This window comes from Lutra lutra, chromosome X (genome assembly GCF_902655055.1).
Source record: "Lutra lutra chromosome X, mLutLut1.2, whole genome shotgun sequence".
Classification (NCBI taxonomy): domain Eukaryota; kingdom Metazoa; phylum Chordata; class Mammalia; order Carnivora; family Mustelidae; genus Lutra; species Lutra lutra.
In genome coordinates this window covers 50,575,998-50,600,975 of record NC_062296.1, presented here as the reverse complement: position 1 = coordinate 50,600,975, position 24,978 = coordinate 50,575,998, and the positions used below count along the sequence as shown (strand labels likewise).

Here is a 24,978-nt window from a genome sequence, read left to right as displayed (position 1 = left end):
AATAAAAATAAAGCTAAGCTATGCTCCAAAAAATTAAATGTATTTGTACAGTGGAGGAGAAGATGGGTTCAGGTTTCAGGTACACTGATTTCAGGTTAAGTTAGACTGTCTACAGAAAGCCAGTTTTTTTGTTTTGTTTTGTTTTAATTATTATTTTTTATTTTTTTATAAATATATAATGTATTTTTAGCCCCAGGGGTACAGGTCTGTGAATCGCCAGGTTTACACACTTCATAGCACTCACCATAGCACATACCTTCCCCAATGTCCATAACCCCACCACCCTCTCCCAACCCCCCTCCCCACAGCAACCCTCAGTTTGTTTTGTGAGATTGTCTCTTATGGTTTGTCTCCCTCCCGATCCCATCTTGTTTCACTTATTTTTTTCCTACCCCCCAAACCCCCTATGTTGCATCTCCACTTCCTCATATCAGGGAGATCATATGACAGGAAAGCCAGTTTTTTATGTTGGCTCTGGCTGATGGGGGTCAACCTTTAACTCATCTCCTTTTTATGTTTGTAGATGGCCCTTCTGAATTTCTTCTTCCCTGAAGAAAAATCATACTCTGAAGAGGAAAGTAGGCGTGTTCGCCGCAATAAAAGAAGCAAAAGCAGTGAAGGTGCGGATGGTAAGTCTGTTTGGGTGATCTTTTATCACATGTTATGATAAATGAGGAGTACCCTTTTGAGCACTGCCTTCTCACGTGTGCTTCACTATCTCACATATTGTCCATTGACCAAAGGTCACAGAATTTTTTTTCCAGCCTAAACTACAAATCAGTCCATATAGCTTGACACAAAACTGACTATACAAGGATCCTCTCTCCTCCAACTCCAGATATTTTCAGTCCTTTCAAGTGTATCTGAGAGCCATGGTAGCATTTATATCTCTCAAGATCACACTCCATAAGGACCTCACCTCTCCTGGGGACACCCCATATCTATCTACTAAGGCCACCAAGAAGATTCAGTCCTATTCTTGAAATTGACAGAATGTCATGGTGGCACTTAACATGGTGTGTTAATCCCAATGGTAATCATGTCAATGTTGGTATGAGCTACCATTCTCAAATATGAATTAGAACTTCGAACTCATCTGTAAACTCCTTGAGGGTAGGGGCTCATTTATCTTTATATTACTGTAGAATCTATCCCAGTACCTGGCAAATTGTTGGTGTTTGTAATGAAAGTTGATGATGTTGATTTCCCTGTCAGAAAGTTTATGATGTGCCATTAGAACCCTTCTTACTGAGGGTGAAACAATTTTGAATTGACTAGCTATGCACTTTGCGGGGTATAACAAAATGCTGCACTAGCTCCTGGGCAGGGTCTTTGGATGCTATTTCAACATCACTCTGTCAAATGACAGAATGTACCTCCTTGGACAGGAATTTGTGGAACGCAGAGCTCTGGACTGCTGCAAAGCCATCTGGATTTAAAGACAGGATGTGTCTGTCTACCCCTATCAAAATATCACCAGCAAAATACATTTAGGTTTTTCATCCATTTTGAATTTATTTTATTTTTTAAAGGTTTTATTTACTTATTTGACAGAGAGACAGAGAGAACACAAGCAGGGGCAGCAACAGAGGGAGAGGGAGCTGCAGACTTCCTGCTGAGCAGGGATTCCCGATGTGGGGCTCAATCCCAGGACCCCGGGATCACGAACTGAGCCAAAGGCAGACATTTAACTGACTGAGCCACCCAGGCACCCCTTGAATTTATTTTTGTGTGTGGGTGTAAGAAAGTGGCCCAGTTTCATTCTTCTGTGTGTTGCTGTCCAGTTTTCCCAGCACCCTTTGTTGAAGAGACTGTCCTTTTGCCATTGGATATTCTTTCCTGCTTTATGGAGGATTAGTTGACCAGATAGTTGTGGGACCTCTGTTCTGTTCCATTGATCTATGCGTCCATTTTTGTACCAGTACCATGCTGTGTTGATGATTACAGCTTTGTAATACAGCTTGAAGTCTGGGACTGTGATGCCTCCAGCTTTGGTTTCTTTTTCAACATTGCTTTGGATTCTTTTTCAGCATTGCTTTGGCTATTTGGGATCTTTTGTGGTTCCATACAAATTTTAGGATTGTTTGTTCTAGCTCTGTGAAAAATGCTCGTGGTATTTTGATAGGGGTTGCACTGAATGTGTAGATTGCTTTGGGTAGTACAGACATTTTAACAATATTTTTTCTTCCAATCCATGAGCATGGAACATTTTTTTCCACTTCTTTGTGTCATCTTCAGCTTCTTTCATCAGTGTTTCATAGTTTTCAGAGTACAGATCTATTACCACTTTGGTTAGGTTTATTCCGAGGTGTCTTATGATTTTAGATGCAATGGTAAATGGGATCTACTCCTTGATTTCTCTTTCTGGCACTTCATTATTGGAGTATAGAAATGCAACAGATTCTGGTATGTTGATTTTATATCCTGACACTGTACTGAATGCATGAATCTTTCTATCAATTTTTTGGTGGAGTCTTTTGGGTTTTCTACAGAGAGTGTCATGTCTTCTGCAAAGAGTGAAAGCTTGGCTTCTTCCTTACTTATTTGGATGTCTTTCAGATATTTTTCTTTAAACAGTATACTTAAGAGGAACCCAAGAGACCTTAGAAGTAGGAGTATAGAATGTCTAGAGGTCCTGGGATTCAAATAAATTTCTAGCCTTTCACCTGGGAAGCTACAGAACCATTTCTTTTCTTTAAATTTGAGCCATTCCTATTACTCTATTGAGTGTATGCTATATTTATTCAATGCATTCATCAAATACTTACTGAGAAAATATAGCAGCTTATTATAATTATATAATGGAAATGCCAGGATAGTGGCATTATCTGTTTGGTTCACTTTTATATCCCCATGGCCTAGAAAATGACCTGGCACATAGGAGACCCTCAATAGATGTTTCTTTTTGCCCTCAATGAGCTTAACTTACAGTGTAAAAAAAATAGGCAATAAATAAATAAATTTGGTGGTGGTAAATGTTGTGGAAGGAAATATAGCAGGGAAAATGGGAAAGAAAGTGTGTTGTGTGCTGGGAAGTTATCAGGGAAGATCCCTCCAATAAGGGAGCATTTGAGAAGAGTTTGGAATGAAACGAAGGTATGGGCCCCGTGTATATTTTGAGGAGGAGAAGAGAGGGAAGAAATAGTAAGTACAAATGCTCTGTAGCAGAAATTTTCTTGGTACGTTCTAGAAAGATCAGTGTGGCTAGGAGCAAAGTGAGCAAGAAAGTGTAGGAAGGACATGAGAGCAGTGGGCAAAGTCAATATAGACCCTTGTAGGACAAGGTAAGTACTCTGATATTTATACTATGTAAATAGGGACCAATTGGAGGATTTTGAGCAGAGACTCGACAGGTCTGGCCTCTGTTTTAACATAATATCTCTTTCTGAGGTATTGAAAATAGCTGCAGGCAATTTTGGTGGGAATGCAAACTGGTGCAGCTACTGTGGCAATTAGTATGGAGATTCCTCAGAATGTTAAAAATAGAATTACCCTATGATCCAGCAATCCCACTATGGGGTATTTTCCCAAAGAATACAAGAACACTAATTCAAAAAATACAAGGACACTATGTTTACAGCAGCATTATTCACAGCAGCCAAGATATGGCAACAACCCAATTGTCCATCAGTTGATGAGTGGATAAAAAAGATGTGGTATATATACAGTGGAATATTATTCAGCAATAAAAGTGATGAAATCTTGCCATTTGCAATGATGCGGCTGGAGCTAGAGAGTATAATGCTAAGTGAAATAAGTCAGAGAAAGAAAAATGCCATATGATTTCACTCATATGTGAAATTTAAGAAAAAAAACAAATGAGCAAAGGAAAAACAAGAGACAAACTAAGAAACAGACAATAGAGAACAATGTGATGGTTACTACAGGGTAGACGTTTGGGAAAATGGGGATTAAAGAGGGCATTTGCCATGATAAGCACCAGGTGAGGTATGGAATTATTGATCACTGTATTGTACACCTGAAACTGATATAATATTGTATATTAACTGTACTGGAATTCAAATAAAAATCAATAAAAAATCAAATGAGAAAATAGATGCAGAGAGAAAGAACAGAAGCAGGATGACCTGTTAGGGGAGTATACCAATAATCCAGGGAAAAGATGAGGTTGCTTTAGACCAAGATGGGGACCATGTGAGTGGTGAGATAGTGGTCAGATTCTGGGTAGATTTCAAAAGAATAGCTGACAGGATTGTCAGATTGATTAGATAAGTAGTATGAAAGACAGAGAAAAGCCCAGGATGATGCCACAGTTTTGGACTTAAGGTACTAGACTAGTAGAACTGCCATTTCTGAGGTAAGAAAAAACAGAGGAAATACAGGGTAAAGTGGTACAGAGAAAGAATAAAAAATTCAGTCAGGTGAAAATGGAGGGGCATAAGGTTTAGAATGAGTCTAAACTTAAGTGACTATCAACTGAATATAGGCTGCTGTATGCATAAGATGCTTTATATGAGCATAATGGTAACCAAAAATCAAAAACCTATAATAGATACACAAAATATAGAGAAAGGGATCCAAGCACATCACTAAATAAAGTAATCAACCACAAGGGAAAAGAACAAGAGAAGAAAGGAAAGGAAAAGAACTAAAGATGGGGCACCTGAGTGGCTCAGTCTGTTGAGCATCTGACTTCTGTTCAAGGCATGATCTCAAGGTCCTGGGATCAAGCACTGCATCATGCTCCCCAGTCAGTGGGGAATCTGATTGTCCCTCTGACCCTCCCTCCACTCCTGTGCTTGCTCTTGCTTTCTCTCTAAAATGAATAAATAAAATCTTTTTTAAAAAACTAAATACATAGGGGCGCCTGGGTGGCTCAGTGGGTTAGAGCTTCTGCCTTCAGCTCAGGTCATGGTCCCAGGGTCCTGGGATCGAGCCCCGCATCGGGCTCTCTGCTCCGTGAAGAGCCTGCTTCCTCCTCTCTCTCTGCCTGCCTCTCTGCCTACTTGTGATCTCTCTCTGTCAAATAAATTAATAAAATGTTTAAAAAAAAACTAAATACATAGATAAATAAAATAACTAAAAAACATAATACAAGTAACAAAATGGTACTAAGTATACACCATTTATAATTATTTTGAATGTAAGTGGACTAAATGCTCTAATCATAAGACATAGGTGACTGAATGGATAAAAAGGCAATGCTGCCTACAAGAGACTAATTTCAGACCTAAAGACTCATGCAGATTGAAAGTGGAGGGATGGAAAAACATTTGCCATACCAATGGAAGCAAAGAGGGAACTGAGGTATCAATAGTTCTATCAGATATATCAGACTTAAAGACAAAGATTGTAACAAGAAACAGGACACTACACAGGGACACCTGGGTGGCTCAGTCAGCTGAGCGTCTGCCTTCAGCTCAAGTCATGATCACAGGGTCCTGGGATCAAGCCTCACATTGGGCTCCCTGCTCAGTGGGGAGTCTGCTTCTCCTTTAACTTCTCCATGTGCGCCCGTGCTCTCTCTCTCTCTCAAATAAATAAATAATTCTTTTAAAAGAAAGAAACAAACAAAAAAATGAAGAAACAAAGAAAGAAAACTTGTTAAAAAAAAGGACACCACATAATGATAAAGGAAGCAATCCAACAAGAGGATATAACAATTCTAAATATTTATGGACCCAAGATAAGACTATCTAAATATAAAAGGGAATTATTAAAAGATATAAAAAAAGAAACTGACAGTAATACAATAATAACAGAGGACTTTAACACTCCACTTACATCAATGGATAGGTCATCCAAACCGAAAATCAACAAGGAAACAGTGGCTTTCAATGACACACTGGACCAAATGGACCTAACCAATATATTTAGAACATCCCATCCTAAAACAGCAGAATGCACATTCTTTTCAAATGCACATTCTCCAGAATAGATAACATGTTAGGCCACAAAACCAATCTCAGTAAGTTTTAAAATATTGAAATCATATTGTGCATATTTTTTTACCACAATGGTATGAAACCAGAAATCAATCATAAGAAAAAAATCTAGAAAGAACACAAATACATGGAGGTTAAATAACGTGCTTCTAAACAATGAATGATTTCTTGAGGAAATCAAAAAAATACATTAAGACATATGAAAATGGAAAAACAATGATCCAAAATTGTTAGGATGCAGCAAAAACTATTCTAAGAGGGAAGATTATAGGAATATAGGGCTGCATCAAGAAGCAAGAAAAATCTCAAATAAACAACCTAAACTTTAACCTAAAGGAGCAAGAAAAATAAAAACAAATAGAGCCCAAAGTCAGTAGAAGGATGGAAATAATAAAGATTAGAGCAGAAATAAATGAAATAGAGGCTGAAGAAATAATAGAACAGATTGCTGAAACTAGGAGCTCATTCTCTGAACAGATAACATGGAACTGGAGGTTATGCTAAGTGAAATAAGTCAATCAGAGAGAGACAGTTATCATATGTTTTTATTCATATGTGGAACATAAGGACTAGGACAGAGGAACAGGGGAAGGGAGGAAAACTGAATGGGAAGGAATCAGAGAAAGAGACAAACCATGAGAGACTTTGGACTCTGGGAAACAAACTGAGGGTTACAGAAGGGAGAGGGAGATGGGTAACTGGGTGATGGGTATTAAGCAGGGCATGTTGTGATGAGCACTGGGTGTTATAAGCAACTAATGAATCCTTGAACACCACATCAAAAACTAATGATATGGTGACTAAGTGAACATAATAATTTTTAAAAAGGTAAACAAAAGTGATAAACCTTTAGCCAAACTCACCAAAGAGAGAGAGAGAAAGAGAGAGAAATTACTTAAATAAATAAAATCAGAAATGAAGGACAAATAACAGCCAGCGCCAGAGCAATACAAACAATTATAAGAGAATATTATGAAAAATTATATGCCAACAATTGAACAACCTAGAAGAAATTTCTAGGATAAATTCCTAGAAACATATAACCTTAAAAACTGAAAAAAAGAAGGGTTGCCTGAGTTGCTTATTCGGTTAAGCAGCTGCCTTTAGCTCAGGTTATGATCCCAGGGTCCTGGGATCAAGTCCCACATCGGGCTCCCTGCTCAGTGGGGAGTCTGCTTCTCCCCTCCCTCTGCCTGCTTCTCTGCCTACTTGCGCTCTCTCTCTGTCTCTCTGTCAAATAAATAAATAAAAATCATTAAAAAAAACTGAAAAAGGAGGTGTTACAAAATTTGGATAAACTAATTAGTAGCAACGAAATTGAGTCAGTAATTAACAACAACAAAAAAAGAAACTCCCAACAAACAAAAGTCCAGGACCAAAGGACTTAACAGGTAAATTCTGCCAAACATTTAAAGAAGAGTTAGTACCTGTCCTCTCTTTTTTTTTTTTTTAAGATTTCATTTATTCATTTGACAGAGATCACAAGTAGGGAGAGAGGGGGAAAGCAGTCTCCCCGCCGAGCAGAGAGCCTGATGCGGGGCTCAATCCCAGGACCCTGGGACTATGACCTAAGCCGAAGGCAGAGGCCTTAACCCACTGAGCCACCCAGGCGCCCCAGTACCTATCCTCTTAAACTATTCCCAAAAAATAAAGAGAAAGGAAAGCTTCCAAATTAATTGTATAAGGCCAACGTTTTCCTGATACCCAAACCAGAAAGAGGCACATCAAAAAAAAGAAAACTACAGGGGCGCCTGGGTGGCTCAGTGGGTTAAGCCTCTGCCTTTGGCTCAGGTCATGATCCCAGGGTCCTGGGATAGAGCCCCACATTGGACTCTCTGCTCAGCGGGGAGTCTGCTTCCCCTTCTTTCTCTCTCTCTCTGCCTACTTGTGATCTCTGTCAGATAAATAAATTAAATCTTTATTTTAAAAAAAGGAAAGAAAACTACAGGCCAATAGACTGATGAACACAGACACAAAAATCTTCAAAATATTAGCAAACCAAATAAAACAACACATCCAAAAACTCATTCATCATAATCGAGTGGATTTTATTCCAGGGATCCTAGTGTGGTTCAATATTCATAAATTAAACAATGTGATACATCACATTAACAACAGAAAAGAAAAAAAATAAAAATCAATGCAGAAAAAGCTTTTGACAAAGTACAACATCCATTCATGATTAAAAACTCTCAACAAAGTAGGTTTAGAGAGAACATACCTCAACATAATGAAGGCCATATATGAAAAACCCACAGCTAATATCATTCTCAATGGGGAAAAACTGTGCTTTTCTTCTAAGATTAGGAACAAAACAAGTATGTACACTCTCACCACTTTTCTTCAAGGTAGTACTGGAAGTCCTAGCCATAGCTATCAGACAACAAAAAGAAATGAAAGGTATCCAAATCAGCCAAGAAGTAAAACTTTTGCTATTTGAGGATGACATGATACTATATACAAAAACCTGAAAGACTCCACCAAAAACATGCCACAACTGATAAATGAATTCAGCAAAGTTGCAGGGTACGAAATCAATGTAAAGAAACCTGTTGCATTTCTATACACTAACAATGAAATAGTAGAAAAATTAAGAAAGCAATCCCATTTGTAACTGCACCAATAATAATTAAGTACCTAGGAATAAACTTAATGAAGGAGGTGAAAAACCTATACTCCAAAAACTATAAAACATTGGTAAAAAAGAAATGAGGGTAACACAAGCAAATGGAAATATATTCCATGCTCACAGATTGGAAGAACAAAATTGTTAAAATGTCAATGCTGCCCAAAGTTATCTAGAAATTCAGTGCAATCCCTATCAAAATACCAACAAAATTTTTCACAGAACTAGAACAAATAATCCTAAAATTTTTCTGGAATCACAAAAGACCTCAAAAAACTAAAACAATCTTGAAAAAGAACAACAAAGCTGGAAGCATCTCAATCCCAGATTTCAAGATATAGTACATAGCTGCAATAATCAAAACAGTATGGTACTGGTACAAAAATAGACACATAAGTCAATGAAACAGAATAGAGAGTCCAGAAATAAACCCAAGCTTTCCTGGTCTACTACAAAAGAGGCAAGAATATACAGTGGGGTATACGGTTTCTTCAACAAATTGTGTTGGGAAAATTGGACAGGTACATGCAAAAGAAAAAACTGGACCACTTTCCTACACCATACACAGCAAAAAAACTGAAAATGGATTAAAGATCTAAATATGAGACATGAAATTGTAAAATTTCTTGAAGGAAACATAGGCAGTAATTTCTGCCAATGAAACATTTTCTGCCATAGAAACATTTTCCAGATATGTCTCCTCTGACAAGGGAAACAAAAGCTAAATTAAAATACTAGGACTATACCAAAATTGAAAGCCTTTGCATAGTGAAAGAAACCATCAACAAAAAAGGCAATGTACTGAATAAGAGTAGATATTTCCAAACAATATGTCCAATAAAGGGTTAATATCTAAAATGTATGAAGACATCATAGAACTCAACACCAAAAAGTAATCTAATTTTAAATGAGCAGAGGACCTGCTTAAACATTTTTCAAAGAAGACATACAGATGGCCAACACACATGCAAAGATGCTCAACATCACTAATCATTAGGGTATTGCAAATTAAAGTGACAATAAATATCATTTTATACTTGTCAGAATAGTTAAAATAAAAAACAAAAAAAATAAAAACTGTTACCACGGATATGGAGAAAAAGGAAATCTGAATAATAATAAGAAAATGAATAGATTTTAAAAAGGTGTGGTATATATACACAATGGAATATTACTCAACCACAAAAATAATGAAATTTTGCCATTTGTAACAACATGGATGGATCTAGAGGGTATAATGCTAAATGATATAAGTCAGAGAAAGACAAATACTATATGATTTCACTCATGTGGAAGTTAAGAAACAAAAAACTGTAAAAAGGAAAGAGACAAAAAACGATGCTTTTATATACAGAACAAACAGGTGGTTGGTGGAGGGGAGGTGGACGGGGCAGATGGGTGAAACAGATAAAGGATAAAGAGTACACTTAACTTTTTTTTTCAATGGCAAACATTTTTTGAAATTTTATTAACATATGATGTATTATTAGCCCCAGGGTACAGGTCTGTGAATCACCAGGTTTACACACTTCACAGCACTCACCCTACCACATACCTTCCCCAGTGTCCATAACCCCACCACCCTCTCCCTACCCTCCTACTCCCGGCCACCCTCAGTTTGTTTTGTGAGATTAAGAGTCCCTTATGGTTGGGGCGCCTGGGTGGCTCAGTGGGTTAAGCCGCTGCCTTCGGCTCGGGTCATGATCCCAGGTCCTGGGTTCGAGCCCCACGTCGGGCTTTCTGCTCGGCGGGGAGCCTGCTTCCTCCTCTCTCTCTACCTGCCTCTCTGCTTACTTGTGATTTCTCTCTGTCAAATAAATTTAAAAAAAAATTTAAAAAAAAGAGTCCCTTATGGTTTGTCTCCTTCCCAATCCCATTTGTTTCATTTATTCTTTTCCTACCCCTCAAATCCCCCATGTTGCATCTCCACTTCCTCATATCAGGGAGATCATATGAAAGTTGTCTCTCTGCGATTGACTTATTTCGCTGAGCATAATACCCTCTAGTTCCATCCACGTCATCACAAATGGCAAGATTTCATTTCTTTTGATGGCTGCATAGTATTCCATTGTATATATATACCACTTCTTCTTTATCCATTCATCTGTTGATGGACATCTAGGTTCTTTCCATAGTTTGGCTGTTGTGGACATTGCTGCTATAAACGTTCGGGTGCACGTGCCCCTTCAGATCACTACATTAGTATCTTTAGGGTAAATACCCAGTAGTGCAATTGCTGGGTCATAGGGTAGCTCTATTTTCAACTTTTTGAGGAACCTCCATGCTGTTTTCCAGATTGGTTGCACCAGCTTGCATTCCCACCAACAATGTAGGAGGGTTCCCCTCACCAGCATGTCATTTCCTGGCTTGTTAATTTTAGCCATTCTGACTGGTGTGAGGTAGTATCTCGTTGTGGTTTTGATTTGTATTTCCCTGATGCCGAGTGATGTGGAGCACTTTTTCATGTGTCTGTTGGCCATCCGGATGTCTTCTTTGCAGAAATGTCTGTTCACGTCCTCTGCCCATTTCTTGATTGGATTATTTGTTCTTTGGGTGTTGAGTTTGCTAAGCTCTTTATAGATTTTGGATACCAGCCCTTTATCTGATATGTCCTTTGCAAGTATCTTCTCCCATTCTGTCAGTTGTCTTTGGTTTTGTTAACTGTTTCCTTTGCTGTGCAAAAGCTTTTGATCTTGATGAAGTCCCAATAGTTCATTTTTTGCCCTTGCTTCCTTTGCCTTTGGCGATGTTCCTAGGAAGAAGTTGCTGCAGCTGAGGTCGAAGAGGTTGCTGCCTGTATTCTCCTCAAGCATTTTGATGGATTCCTTTCTCACATTGAGGTCCTTCATCCATTTTGAGTCTATTTTTGTGTGTGGTGTAAGGAAATGGCCCAGTTTCATTTTTCTGCATGTGGTTGTCCAATTTTTGCAACACCATTTGTTGAAGAGACTGTCTTTATTCCATTGGACATTCTTTCCTGCTTTGTCAAAGATTAGTTGACCATAGAGTTGAGGGTTTGTTTCTGGGCTCTCTATTCTGTTCCATTAATCTATGTGTCTGGTTTTGTGCCAGTAACATACTGTCTTGATGATGACAGCTTTGTAATAGAGCTTGAAGTATGGAATTGTGATTCCACCAACTTTGGCTTTCTCTTTCAATATTCCTCTGGCTATTTGAGTTCTTTTCTGGTTCCATACAAATTTTAGGATTATTTGTTCCATTTCTTTGAAAACAAAAATGGATGGGATTTTGATAGGGATTGCATGAAATGTGTAGATTGCTTTAGGTAGCATAGACATTTTCACATTTGTTCTTCCAATCCATGAGCATGAAATGTTTTTCCATTTCTTTGTGTCTTCCTCAATTTCTTTCATGAGTACTTTATAGTTTTCTGAGTATAGATTCTTTGCCTCTTTGGTTAGGTTTATTCCTAGGTATCTTATAGTTTTGGGTGCAATTGTAAATGAGATTAACTCCTTAATTTCTCTTTCTTCTGTCTTATTGTTGGTGTATAAAAATCCAACTGATTTCTGTGCATTGACTTTATATCCTGACACTTTACTGAATTCCTGTACAAGTTCTAGTAGATTTGGAGTGGAGTCTTTTGGGTTTTCCACATATAGTGTCATATCATGTGCAAAGAGTGATAGTTTGACTTCTTCTTTGCCAATTTGGATGCCTTTAATTTCTTTTTGTTGTCTGATTGCTGAGGCTAGGACTTCTAGTACTATGTTGAGTAGCAGTGGTGATGATGGATATCCCTGCCCCTGAAGTGTTCCTGACCTTAGCCAAAAAGCTCTCAGTTTTTCTCCATTGAGAATGATATTTGCAGTGGGTTTTTCATAGATGGCTCTGATGATATTGAGGTATGTACGTGCTGTCCCTACACTTTGCAGAGCTTTGATCAGGAAAGGATGCTGTACTTAGTCAAATGCTTTTTCAGCATCTATTGAGAGTATCATATGTTTCTTGTTCTTTCTTTCATTAATGTATTGTATCACATTGAGTGATTTGCGGATGTTGAACCAACCTTGCAGCCCTGGAATAAATCCCACTTGGTCGTGGTGAATACCCCTTTTAATGTACTGTTGGATCCTATTGGCTAGTATTTTGCTGAGAATTTTCGCATCTGTGTTCATCAAGGATATTGGTCTGTAATTCTCTTTTTTGGTGGGATCCTTGTCTGGTTTTGGGATCAAGGTAATGCTGGCCTCATAAAATGAGTTTGGAAGTTTTCCTTCCATTTCTATTTTTTGGAAGAGTTTCAGGAGAATAGGAATTAATTCTACTTTAAATGTTTGGTAGAATTCCCCCTGGGAAGCCGTCTGGCCCTGGGTTCTTGTTTGTTGGGAGATTTTTGATGACTGCTTCAATCTCCTTACTGTTTATGGGTCTGTTCAGGTTTTCTATTTCTTCCTGGTTCAGTTTTGGTAGTTTATACGTCTCTAGGAAGGCATCCATTTCTTCCAGATTATCAAATTTTCTAGCGTATAGTTGCTCATAATATGTTCTTATAATTATTTGTATTTCTTTGGTGTTGGTTCTGATCTCTCCTCTTTCTTTCATGATTTTATTTATTTGGGTCCTTTCTCTTTTCTTTTTGATAAGTCTGGCCAGGGGTTTATCAATCTTATTAATTCTTTCAACGATCCAGCTCCTAGTTTCGTTGATTTATTCTATTAGTTTTTTTGTTTGTTTTTTTCTATTTCATTGATTTCTGCTGTGATCTTTATTATTTCTCTTCTCCTGCTGGGTTTAGGCTTTCTTTGTTGTTCTTTCTCCAGTTCCTTTAAGTGTAGGGTTATGTTGTGTATTTGAGACCATTCTTGTTTCTTGAGAAAGTCTTGTTCTGCTATATATTTTCCTCTCAGGACTGCCTTTGCTGTGTCCCACAGATTTTGAACCATTGTGTTTTCATTATCTATTTCCATAAATGTTTTCAATTCTTGTTTAATTTCCTGGTTGACCCATTCATTCTTTAGAAGGATGCTCTTTAGTTTCCATGTATTTGGATTCTTTCCAAATTTCCTCTTGTGATTGAGGTCTAGCTTCAGAGCATTATGGTCTGAAAATATGCAGGGAATGATCCCAATCTTTTGATACCAATTGAGACCTGATTTATGACCCAGGATGTGATCTATTCTGGAGAATGTTCCATGTGCACTAGAGAAGAATGTGTATTCTGTTGCTTTGGGATGGAATGTTCTGTATATATCTGTGATGTCCATCTGGTCCAGTTACACTTAACTTTTTTTTTACATTTTTATTTAAATTCCAGTTAGTTAACAAACAGTGTAATATTAGTTTCTGGTATTCAGCACTTACATGCATAACCTGGTGCTCATAACAAGTGCCCTCCCTAATCCCTATCACCTATCTTTTTTTATAGTTATTTTTTAAATTTTACATTATTTAAATTCAGTTAGTTAATATATAGTATATTATTAGTTTCAGAGGTAGAGTTCATGATTCATCAGTTGCATATAACACCCAGTATCATCTGTGTTCTTTATCCATTCATCAGTTGATGGACACTTGTACTATTTCCATAATTTGGCTATTGTACATAAGGCTGCTATAAACACTGGGGTGTATGTGTCCCTTTGGATTAGGATTTTTGTATTCTTTGAGCAAATAACTAGTAGTGGGATTGTTACATCATAGTTTATTTCTATTTTTAACTTTTTGAGGAACCTCCGTCCAGTTTTCCAGAGTGGCTGTATCAGTTTGCCTTCCCACCAACAGTGCAAGAGGGTTCCCCTCTCTCCACATCCTCACCAGCACCTGTTGTTTTTTGTGTTGTTGATTTTAGCAATTCTGACAGGTGAGAGGTGATACCATTATAGTTTTTTTTTATTAATTTTATTTTTTATAAACATATATTTTTATCCCCAGGGGTACAGGTCTGTGAATCACCAGGTTTACACACTTCACAGCACTCACCATAGCACATACCCTCCCCAGTGTCCATAATCCCACCCCCCTCCCAACCCCCATTCCCCCATCAACCCTCAGTTTGTTTTGTGAGATTAAGAGTCACTTATGGTTTGTCTCCCTCCCAATTCCATCTTGTTTCATTTACTCTTCTCCTACCCCATTATAGTTTTTTTTTAAGATTTTATTTATTTATTTGAGAGAGAGAATGAGAGAGAGAGCATGAGAGGAGAGAGGACAGTGGGAGGAACAGACTCTCTGGCAAGCAGAGAGCCTCATGTGGGACTCGATCCCAGACTCCAGGATCATGACCTGAGCAGAAGGCAGTTGCTTAACCAACTGAGCCACCCAGGAGCCCCAATACCATTATAGTTTTGGTTTGAATTTCTCTGATGATCAGTGATGTTGAGGAGTTGTTGGTTGGCCATCTGTATGTGTTTTTTGGAAAAATGTCTATTCATGTCTTGTGCCCATTTTTAAATTGGATTAATTGGTTTTTGTGTGTTACATTTATATTTATTTATATCTATATATTATATATTTCTTATATATGTATATACACACAGGTATAAATATCTATTACACATTATATAATACTTATATATTATATAATATAATACATAATATATTATATATTATTTATAGCTATAAGTTTATATTATGTTGGTTACTAACCCTTCATCAGATAAGTCATTTGCAAATACTTTCTCCCATTATTTAGGTTGCCTTTTAGTTTTATTGATCGTTTCCTTTGCTATGCAGAAGCTATCTATTTTAATGCAGTCCCAATAGTTCATTTCTGCTTTTGTTACCCTTCCCTCAGGAGACATAACTAGAAAAATGTTGCTATGGCTAGTGTCAAAGAGGTTATTTCCTATGTTCTTTTCTAGAATTTTCATGGTTTCATGACTCACATTTAGGTCTTTCATCAATTTTGTGTTTGTTTTTGTCTGTGGTATAAGAAAGTGCTCCAGTTTCTTTCCTTTGTATGTTGCTGTCCAGTTTTACTATCATTTTTGAAGAGACTTACTTTTTTCCTGCTATGTTAAAGATTAATCGACCAGAGTTTTAGGTCCCTTTCTGGGTTCCAATTCAGCTCTATTTATTGATCTATGTATCTATTTTTGTGTCACTATCATCCTGTTTTGATTATTACAGCTTTGTCATACAATTTGAAATCCAGAACTGTGATGCCTCCAGGTTTGCTGCTCTTTTTCAAGGTTGCTTTGGCTATTCGGGGTTTTTTTGTGGTGCCATACAAATTTTAGGATTGTTTATTCTAGCTCTGTACAAAATGCTGTTGGTATTTTGATAGGTATGGCCTTAAATGTGTAGATTGCCTTGAGTACCACAGACATTTTAACAATACTTGATCTTCCAATCCATGAGCATAAAATGTCTTTCCATTTCTTTGTCTCATCTTCAGTATTTTTTATCAGTGTTTTATATTTTTCAGGATACAGGTCTTTTACCTATATCATTAGGTTTACTCCTAGGTATCTTATTATTTTGGGTGCAATTGTAAATGGGATTGTTTTCTTAATTTCTTTTTTCTGGTGCTCCATTACTGGTGTATAGAAATGCAACTGATTTCTGTACTTTGATTTTGTATCCTGTGAATTACTGAGTTTGTTGATCAGTTCTAGCAGTTTTTGGTGCTAATTTTTAGTGAAGTCTTTCAGGTTTTCTATATAGAGTATTATTTTTTATTTAAAGATTTTATTTATTTATTTGACGAGAGAGATCACAAGTAGGCAAAGAGGCAGGCAGAGAGAGAGAGAGGAGGAAGCGGGCTCCCTGCTGAGCAGAAAGCCCAATGCCGGGCTCTATCCCAGGACCCTGGGATCATGACCTGAGCTGAAGGCAGAGGCTTTAAGCCACTGAGCCACCCAGGCACTCTTCTATATAGAGTATTATGTCATCTGCAAATAATTAAAATTTTATTTCTTTCTTGCTGATTGGGATGCCTTTTATTTTTGTTGTTGCTGTTGTTGTCTGATTTCTGTAGCTAGGACTTCTGGTACTATATTCACTAAAGGCAGTGAGAGCGGATATCCTAGTTTTTTTCCTGAGCTTAGCAAAGAAGCTTTCCATTTTTCTCCATTAAGGATGATACTAGCCATGGTTTTTTAATATACAGCATTTATTATGTTGAGGTATGTCCCCTCTACAGCTACTTTGTTGAGGGTTTTTATCATGAATGGATGTTGTAACTTTGTCAAAATCTTTTTCTGCATCTATCCAAAGAATTATATGGCTCTTCTTTCTTTTATTAATGTGATGTATCAAGTTGATTGATTCCTGAATATTAGACCACATTTGCAGCCCAGGAAAGAAATCCCACTTGATTGTGGAGAATATTTTTTAGTGTATTTTTTGATTTGGTAGCTAGTATTTACTGAGGATTTTTGTATCTATGTTCAGGGATATTGTGGTTTGTTAGTTGTTTTTCTTTTTCTTTTTTTTTTTACTGGGGTCTTTATCCAGTTTTGTTATCAAAAAATGCTTGCTCATAGAATGATTTTGGAAATTTTCCTTCCTTTTCTGTTTTTTTGAAATAGTTTAAGAGGAATAGGTATTAATTCTTCTAATATTTGGTAGACTTCACCCGTGAAGCCATCTGGTCCTGGACTATTTTTGTTGTGGGTATTTTGATTACTGATTCAGTTTCTTTGCTAGTAATCAGTCTGTTCAAATTTTCTATTTTTCCTGTTTCGGTTTTGGTAATTTGTATGTTTCTAGGTATTTATCCATTTCTTCCAGGTTGTCCAGTTTGTTGGCACATAGTTTTTCATAATTTTCTCTTAGAATTGTTTGTATTTCTATGGCACTGGTTATTATTTCTCCTCTCTCATTTGTGATTTTACTTATTTGGGTCCTTTTTCTTTTCTTTTTATAATTCTGGGTAGAGAGTTATCAATTATGTTGATCTTTTCAAAGAACCAGCTCCTCTGTCATTTTATCTGTTCTATTATTTCTTAGTTTCTGTATCATTTATTTCTTCTCTAGTCACCATTATTTCCTTCATTCTGCTGCTTTTAGGTTTTATGTGTTATTCTTTTTCTAGCTCCTTTAGGTGTAAGGTTGTTTATTTGAGATTTTTCTTGCTCCATAAGGTTAGCCCGTATTGGTACAAACTTCCCTCTCAGAACCACTTTTGCTGCTTCACAAGTGTTTTGGACTGTAGTGTTTTCATTTTCATCTGTTTTCATGATTTTTTAAAATTTATTCTTTTTGTGTATGTATCTTTTTCATGTATCTTTTAATTTATGGTTGAACCATTAATTATTTAGTAGCAGGTTATATAAACTCCATGTGTTTGTGGTCTTTCCAGATGTTTTTTTCTGGTCAATTTCTAGTTTCATAGTGTTGTGGTCAGAAAAGGTGCATGGTGTGGTTCCATTCTTGAATTTGTTGAGGCCTGTTTTGTGACCTAACATGTGATCTGTTCTGGAGAATGTTCCATGTGCACTTGAAAGAATGTATTGTGCTGTTTTAGGATGGAATGTTCTGAATATATCTGTTAAGTCCATCTGGTCCAGTGTGTCATTCAAAGACATTGTTTCCTTGTTGATCTTATGTTTAATCTGTCCATTCATGCAAGTAGTGTGTTAAAATCCCCTACTATTACTATGTCATTATCAGTTCCTTTATATTTGTTATTGTTTTATGTACTTGGGGGCTCCCATGTTGAGTGAATAAATATTTACATTTGGCATATCTTCTTATTGGATTGTCCCCTTTATTATTATATAGTTCCCTTCTTTGTCTCTTGTTACAGTCTTTGAAAGTCAGTTTGTCCAATATAAGTTATTACCACTCTGTTTTTTTATATCCATTTTCATGATAGATGTTTCTCTATCCCCTCACTTCTAATCTGCAGGTGTCTTTAGGTCTAAAATGAGTCTCTTGTAGGCAGCATATAGATGGGGCTTGTTTTCTAATCCATTCTTGCACCCTACATCTTTTGATTGGGTGAAAATACATTCACAGTAATTATTGATATTATATTTATATTATATATATATATATATGTATATATATATTTGCATGTTTAATAGTGGTTTTTGACACATGGTTTCCATTAGGTTTATATATAACCTATTCTGCATACAGCAGTCTATATTAAGTTAATGGTCACTTACATTTGAACCTATTCTTTTCTCCTCTCATCTGCACATTTTAGGTTTATGTTGTTATATTTTATCCTTTTTGTGTGTGTGAGTTCCTTGATTGATTTTTACAAAAATACTTATTAGACTACTTTTCTGTTTTCTACCTTCATACTCTCACTTTTGGTCTCTTCTTTCCACTCAGAGTCTCCTTTATTATTTCTTGCAGGACTGGTTTAGTGGTCAAGAACTCTTTGAGTTTTTGTCTGGGAGACTCCCTCCTTCTATTCTGAATGATAGCCTTGCTGGATAGAGTATTCTTGGCTGCAGATTTTCCCATTCAAAACTTTGAATAAATCATGCCACTCTTCTGACTTGCAAAGTTTTTGTTGAAAAATCTGCTAGCCTTATGGTTTTTCCCTTGTAAGTTGCTTACTTCTTTTGTTTTGTGGCTTTAAAATTTTTTTATCATTATATTTTGCAAATTTAATTATTACGTTTTGGTGTAGGTCTGCTTTTGTGGATTTTGATGAAAGTTCTCTGTCTTGGGGATCTAGATGTCTATTTCCTTCCCCAGATTAGTGATGTTTTCAGTTATTATTTCTTCAGTCAAATTTTCTGCCCCCTTTGTTCTCTCCCTGTTTACGGGACTCCTGTAGTACATATGTTATTACATTTGATGTAGTCACAGGGTTTTCTAAGTCTCTTCTCATTTTACATAATTCTCCTTTCTTTCTTTCTTTCTTTCTTTTTTTTTTTTTAGCTTCATTGCCTCCATTACTTGTCTTCTAGGTCATTAATTCATTCTTCTGCTTCCCCCAACCTATTCATTGCATCAAGTATGTTTCTAATCTTGTTTATTGCACTCTTCATCTCTGATTCTTTTTTAACTCTTTTGTCTCTGTGGTAAGGGTCTCACTGATGTCTTCAGTTCTTTTTTCAAGACCAGTGAGTATCCTTATGATTACTGCTTTAAATTCTCAATCATGCATGTTACTTATATCTGTTTTACTTAGATCTCTGGCCGTGGCTTTAACTTATTCTTTCATTTGGGATGAATTCCTCTGTCTCCTGACATTTTCAACATCTCTGCCTACTTTTTTTTTTTTTTTTAGAAAAACCAGATATGTCTCTACCTCCTAAAAGTAATGTCCTTATGAAGAAGTTATGTAGTGCCCATGGCTTGGCAGTCCGCTGTGTGTTGTGTGTTCCCTGCTTTTGTGTTCTGGTTGTTCTATCCTTCAAGCCAGTCATCTGCAGAGGCTCTCCTTGCCTCCTGTAGGCAGTGTTTTGTCCCTGGTCTGAATGTGGTGAGCTTTAATTAGATATGCTCTGGTCTGCTTCTGAAATGAGATCTGTCACCACCTTCACCAGAATTAGGGCCATGAAAAATTCTCTGGTTGGTATATGTGGTATGGACTAGGTTTTGTGCTGGTCTTCTGGGGGAGGGGCCTGCCACATGGGGAAAGAGGTAAATGTGACTGAGATGGGTCTTTCACCCATAGCACGGGGGGGGTGGCGCTTAATGTAAGCAAGTTGGGCAGCCAGCGTCTACAAAGTGCTGCTTCCCACAGGTGATTCTGTGTTTATACTAAGGGGTAGAGTAGGGAAATGGTGCTGGCCAGCTCCTTTGTATCTACATGAATGCTGCCTCTCAGGGTCCTCCTCTGGAAAAAGCAAATAATCTCCCCACAGTGTCCTAGGCATTCTTCACATCACTCTTTCAAAGCTGTATGCACCTGGGTTGTTTGCTGCCTTTCTCCAAGAGCAACACTGTGCCCTCTAGGCTCTATCCCAGTCTAGTCTAGTCTAGCCAATGGCAGGAAAACATTCACTTTGTTCATTCCCCTGTATGCTCCTCTCTCACACACCCTTCTCCGCGACTCTGGCTCACTCCCCTCTGCTGCAGCCAGGATCTGTTTTCCCCTTAAACCACATCTCTGCACTCCCCACATTTTTTGATGTGGCCTCTTCTTTCTCTTTAGTTGTGGAGTTTGTTCTGTCAGTCTTCAGTTTGATTTCTGGGGTATTTCAGATGACTTGGTAATCATCTAGTTGTATTAATGGGACAGGGTGAGCCTAGGGTCCTCCTACTTCAGTGCCATCTTCCTATCTCCAAGAGTACACTTAACCTGATGAACACTGAGAAATGTATAGAATTGTTGAAACATTATATTGTACCCCTCACACTATTATAACTCTAAATATTAATTATACTTGAATTAAAAAAAGAATTCAGAAGATGGAGTATTAGGAGGACCTTAGTCTTGCCTCATCCCTCGAACACAGCTAGATAAATATCAAATTATTCTGAATACCCAAGAAATCAATCTGAAGACTGAAAGAACAAACTGAACAGCTAGAGGGAGAGAGAAGGCCACATCTTTGAAGGTAGGAGGTATGGAGACATTGTTTGGGGGAAAAGCAGATCACAGGTGCTGTGGAGAAGAGGGAGCCCTGGTCACAGAGGGAGACATGCACATGCATGAGAGAGAGAAATACATAGGAGATCACACAAGGAAGACTGTTCCCCAAAGTTATTGACTGGGAAAATGAGAGGGGCTGATTTTCATGAGTTTTTACAACGAGTGAGGTTCAAAGACAGGAGTTTTAAAAGATCAGCAGTGTGGCTCATGTGGAGCCATGAGAGTGCTGCATTGCTCCTGTGGAGGAGAGCAGATAGCATGGGGGCAAAGAGCGTAATCTGAGGATCCCCTGGGACACATTGGGAGGCAGTTTCCCCATACTGGAGTGCATCTGGGAGAGGTGGCAAATTCTCTCCAGGGACAAAAGAGCTGGCAGGCACCAATGCCTCCCCCACACCCCCCACCTCTTAGCATATGTACAAAGATACCTCCTTAGGCCAGCGAATCTGGACAGTGGCTCATTGCTGCACTTGACTCCAAACTCCATGCCTCTGCACTTTGGTGTGAATGCCCTTCTGGAATAAACCTGCATCAGTCCCAGGACAGCAGGACCCTCCCCCAGAGGACCAGTAAAGGTCCCTGCCATGCCAGGTCCCTACAGTTTAGAGTTTTAAAACTCAGACTGCCTGCCTAGGATAGAGCCCAAGGTGTACTGTTCTGCTGGGCAGGCAGGTAGCCTGGACACCGATAGGGTCAAGGCACCGATCTGAGGGATGACTGAGACATAGGAGGGGAGATTCTTTACTCTTCCAGGAGGGCTTCCTGGACAGCAGAGGATGCAAACACTCCCTCTCTGGAGATTAGGGAGCTGGCTGGCCCCATTTTTCTCCCCTGGCATTCAGCATAAACTAACTTCAGCAAGAAGCACAATGCTAACAATAGTGGGCTAAACTGCTTACACCAAACCTTGCCCCCCTACACTCTCCTGGTGCTGCTTTTCTGGAGCAAGTGTGCTTGAGAACCTGCACAGCAGGCCTCTCCCCACAGAAGACCAGCACAACTACCCCCATGAACACACCACATCTACTGACCACAGAGTTCTGCAAAGCTTCAGCTCTAGTGGAACTAGTATCAGTATCTTTTAACAAGCATATCAGAGCACACTTAGTTAGAACTTGCGACACTCTGGCCAAGGTCCAAACACTTCCCACTGAAGGCAACGAGAAACACTACAGAGGACTTACCTGAGGGAAAGAGCAGCCAAAACGCAGCAGCAGAGTGCACACTGCATACACCACAGACACATCATGAAGCACAGTCCCTATATAGTATACAACTTCTTCTTTATAAAGCTATTACTCTCAGGACAGGAAACATAACAGGATTTCCTAACACACACCAAATGCCAAGATGGAGGAATCCATCCTAAAAGAAAGAGCAAGAAAAGGTCACGGCCAGAGAGCTAACTGAAACAGATAAAAGTAATATGCCTGGTCCAGAATTTAAAGGAACAATCATAAGGATACTAGCTGGGCTTGAGAAAAGCACGAAAGACACCAGGGTGTCCCATACTTTGGAGATAAAAGACCTAAAAACTAGTGAGGCCAAAATGAAAAATGCAATTACTGAGATTCAAAACCAACTCTATATAATGACAACAAGGATGGAAGAATTAGAGGAATGAGTAAGTGAAATAGAAAGTAGCCTAGCAAGCCTGCAGCTCAGGTCATGACCTCAGGTCATGAGATTGAAGCCTACCTAGTATGGAGCCTGCTTAAGATTCTCTCCCTCTCCTTCTGCTCCACCTCTCTCTCTTCCTCTCTCTCTCTCTCTCTCTCTCTCTAATAAATAAAATCCTTTAAAAAGAAGCTAAAATTATGAAAATGAGAAAGCTGAAGAGGGAAAAAATATTAGAGTACAAGTGTACATTTTGTGAACTCAGCGAATCCATAAAGCATAATAACATTTGTATCATTGGAGTCCCAGAAGAAGAAGAGAGAGAAAAGGGGACAGAAGGTTTACTTGAGAAAATTATAGCTGAAAACTTCCCTCATCTGCAGAAGGAAACAAATATCCAAATCCAGGAGGCACAAAGAACTCCCATCAAAATCAAAGAAAGTGGGCCAGCACTAATACATATCAGTTCAATTTGCAAAATAGAGAGAGAAAGAAGAATCCTAAAAAGCAAGACAAAAGAAATCCCTAACTTATAAGGTAAAACAAATAAGGTTAGCAGCAAATCTTTCCACAGAAACATGGCAGGCCAGAGAAAAGTGACATGTTATATTCAGTTTGCTGAATAGGAAAAATCTGTGCCCAAGAATATTCTACCCAGCAAGGTCATCATTCAGAATAGGAGAGATAAAGAATTTCCAAGACAAACAGGGGTTCCTGGGTGGCTCAGTTGGTTAAGTGGCTGTTTTCAGCTCAGGTCATGATCTCAGGGTCCTGGGACTGAGCCCCACATCAGTCTCCCTGCTCAGCAGGTGGTCTTTCTGCTTCTCCTTCTCTCTCTGCCACCCCACTCATGCTCTCTGTCTCCCTCTCAAATAAATAAGTAAAATCTTTCTAAAACAATTCCAAGACAAACAAAAACTAAAGGCATTCATGACCACTAAACCAGCCCTTCAAAAAATTCTAAAAGGGACTCTTTGAGTGGGAAAGAAAGACTAAACACTACCAAGACTAGAAAAGAACAGAGAAAATGTCCAGAAACAATAACAAAACACGTAATAACATGGCACTAAATTCAAATCTATCAATAATCACTGAGAATGTAAATGAAGTAAATGCTCCAGTCAAAAGACATAGAGTGTCAGAATGGATTTAAAAAAAAAAAAGGCCCATCTATATGCTGCCTAAAAGAAACTCATTTTAGACCTAAAGAGATACATGCAGATTGAAAGTGAAGGTATGGAGAAACATTTATCATGCTAGTGGATGTCAAAACAAAGCCAGAATAGCAATACTTATGTCAGACAAGCTATATTTTAAACCAAAAAGGGTGCCTCAGTCAGTTGAGCATTCAGTTCTTCATCTCAGGGCTGTAAGTTTGACCCCCCACATTGGGTGTGGAGATTACTTAAAAATAAAATCTTAAAAAAATAAAATAAACCAAAGACTGTAACTAGAGATGAAGAAAGGCACTATATCATAATAAAGGGGTCTATCCAACACAAAGATCTAACAGTTGTAAATATTTATGCCCCCAACTTGGGAGCACCCAAATATATAAAATATAACAAACTTGTGAATCATAAAACATAATATTAGAGGACTTTAATACCCCACTTATAGCAATGAACAGATTATCTAAGCAGAAAATCAACAAGGAAAAATGGCTTTGAATGGCACACTGGACCAGATGGACTTAACAGTTATATTCAGAACATTCCATCCTAAAGCGGTAGAATACACATTCTTTTTGAGTGCACATGGGACATTCTCCAGAATAGATCAAATACTAGGTCACAAATCAGGCTTCAACAAGTACAGAAAGATTGAGATCATACCATACATATTTTCAGACCACAACACTATGACACTTGAAGTCAATCACAAGAAAAAAATTTGGAAAGACCACAAATACATGGAGACTAAAGAACACATGAATGTGTCAACCAATAAATTAAAGAAGGAATAAAAATACATGGAAACAAATGAAAATGAAAACATGATGGTCCAAAACTTTTGGGTTGCAGCAAAAGCAGTCATAAGAAGGAAAGTATATAGGAATACAGGCCTACCTCAAGAAGCAAGAAATATCTCAAATACACAACCTAATCTTACACTTAATAGAGAAAAAGAACAACAAATGAAACCTAAAGCCAGCAGAAGAAGGGAAATAGTAATGATTAGAGCAGAAATAAATGATATGGAAACAAAACAAAACAAAAACAAAAACAGAACAGATGAAACCAGGACCTGTTTCTTTGAAAAAAAATTAATAAAGTTGATAAAGAACTAGCCAGACTTATCAAAAAGAAAAGAAAAAGATCACAAATAAAATCATGAGTGAGAGAGGATAAATCATA

At 37.8% G+C, this 24,978-nt stretch overlaps 1 protein-coding gene across 4 annotated transcripts in view; it reads left to right on the top strand.

The window, feature by feature from the left end:
• Positions 1-24,978, top strand: part of EDA (ectodysplasin A) — a 458,012-nt gene that overhangs the window by 322,239 nt on the left and 110,795 nt on the right. For all 4 annotated transcript variants that reach the window (XM_047716098.1, XM_047716097.1, XM_047716096.1 and 1 more), the window contains exon 2: positions 524-629. In XM_047716098.1, coding sequence (XP_047572054.1) covers positions 524-629 — 106 coding nt within the window. The remainder of the gene's footprint in view (positions 1-523; positions 630-24,978) is intronic.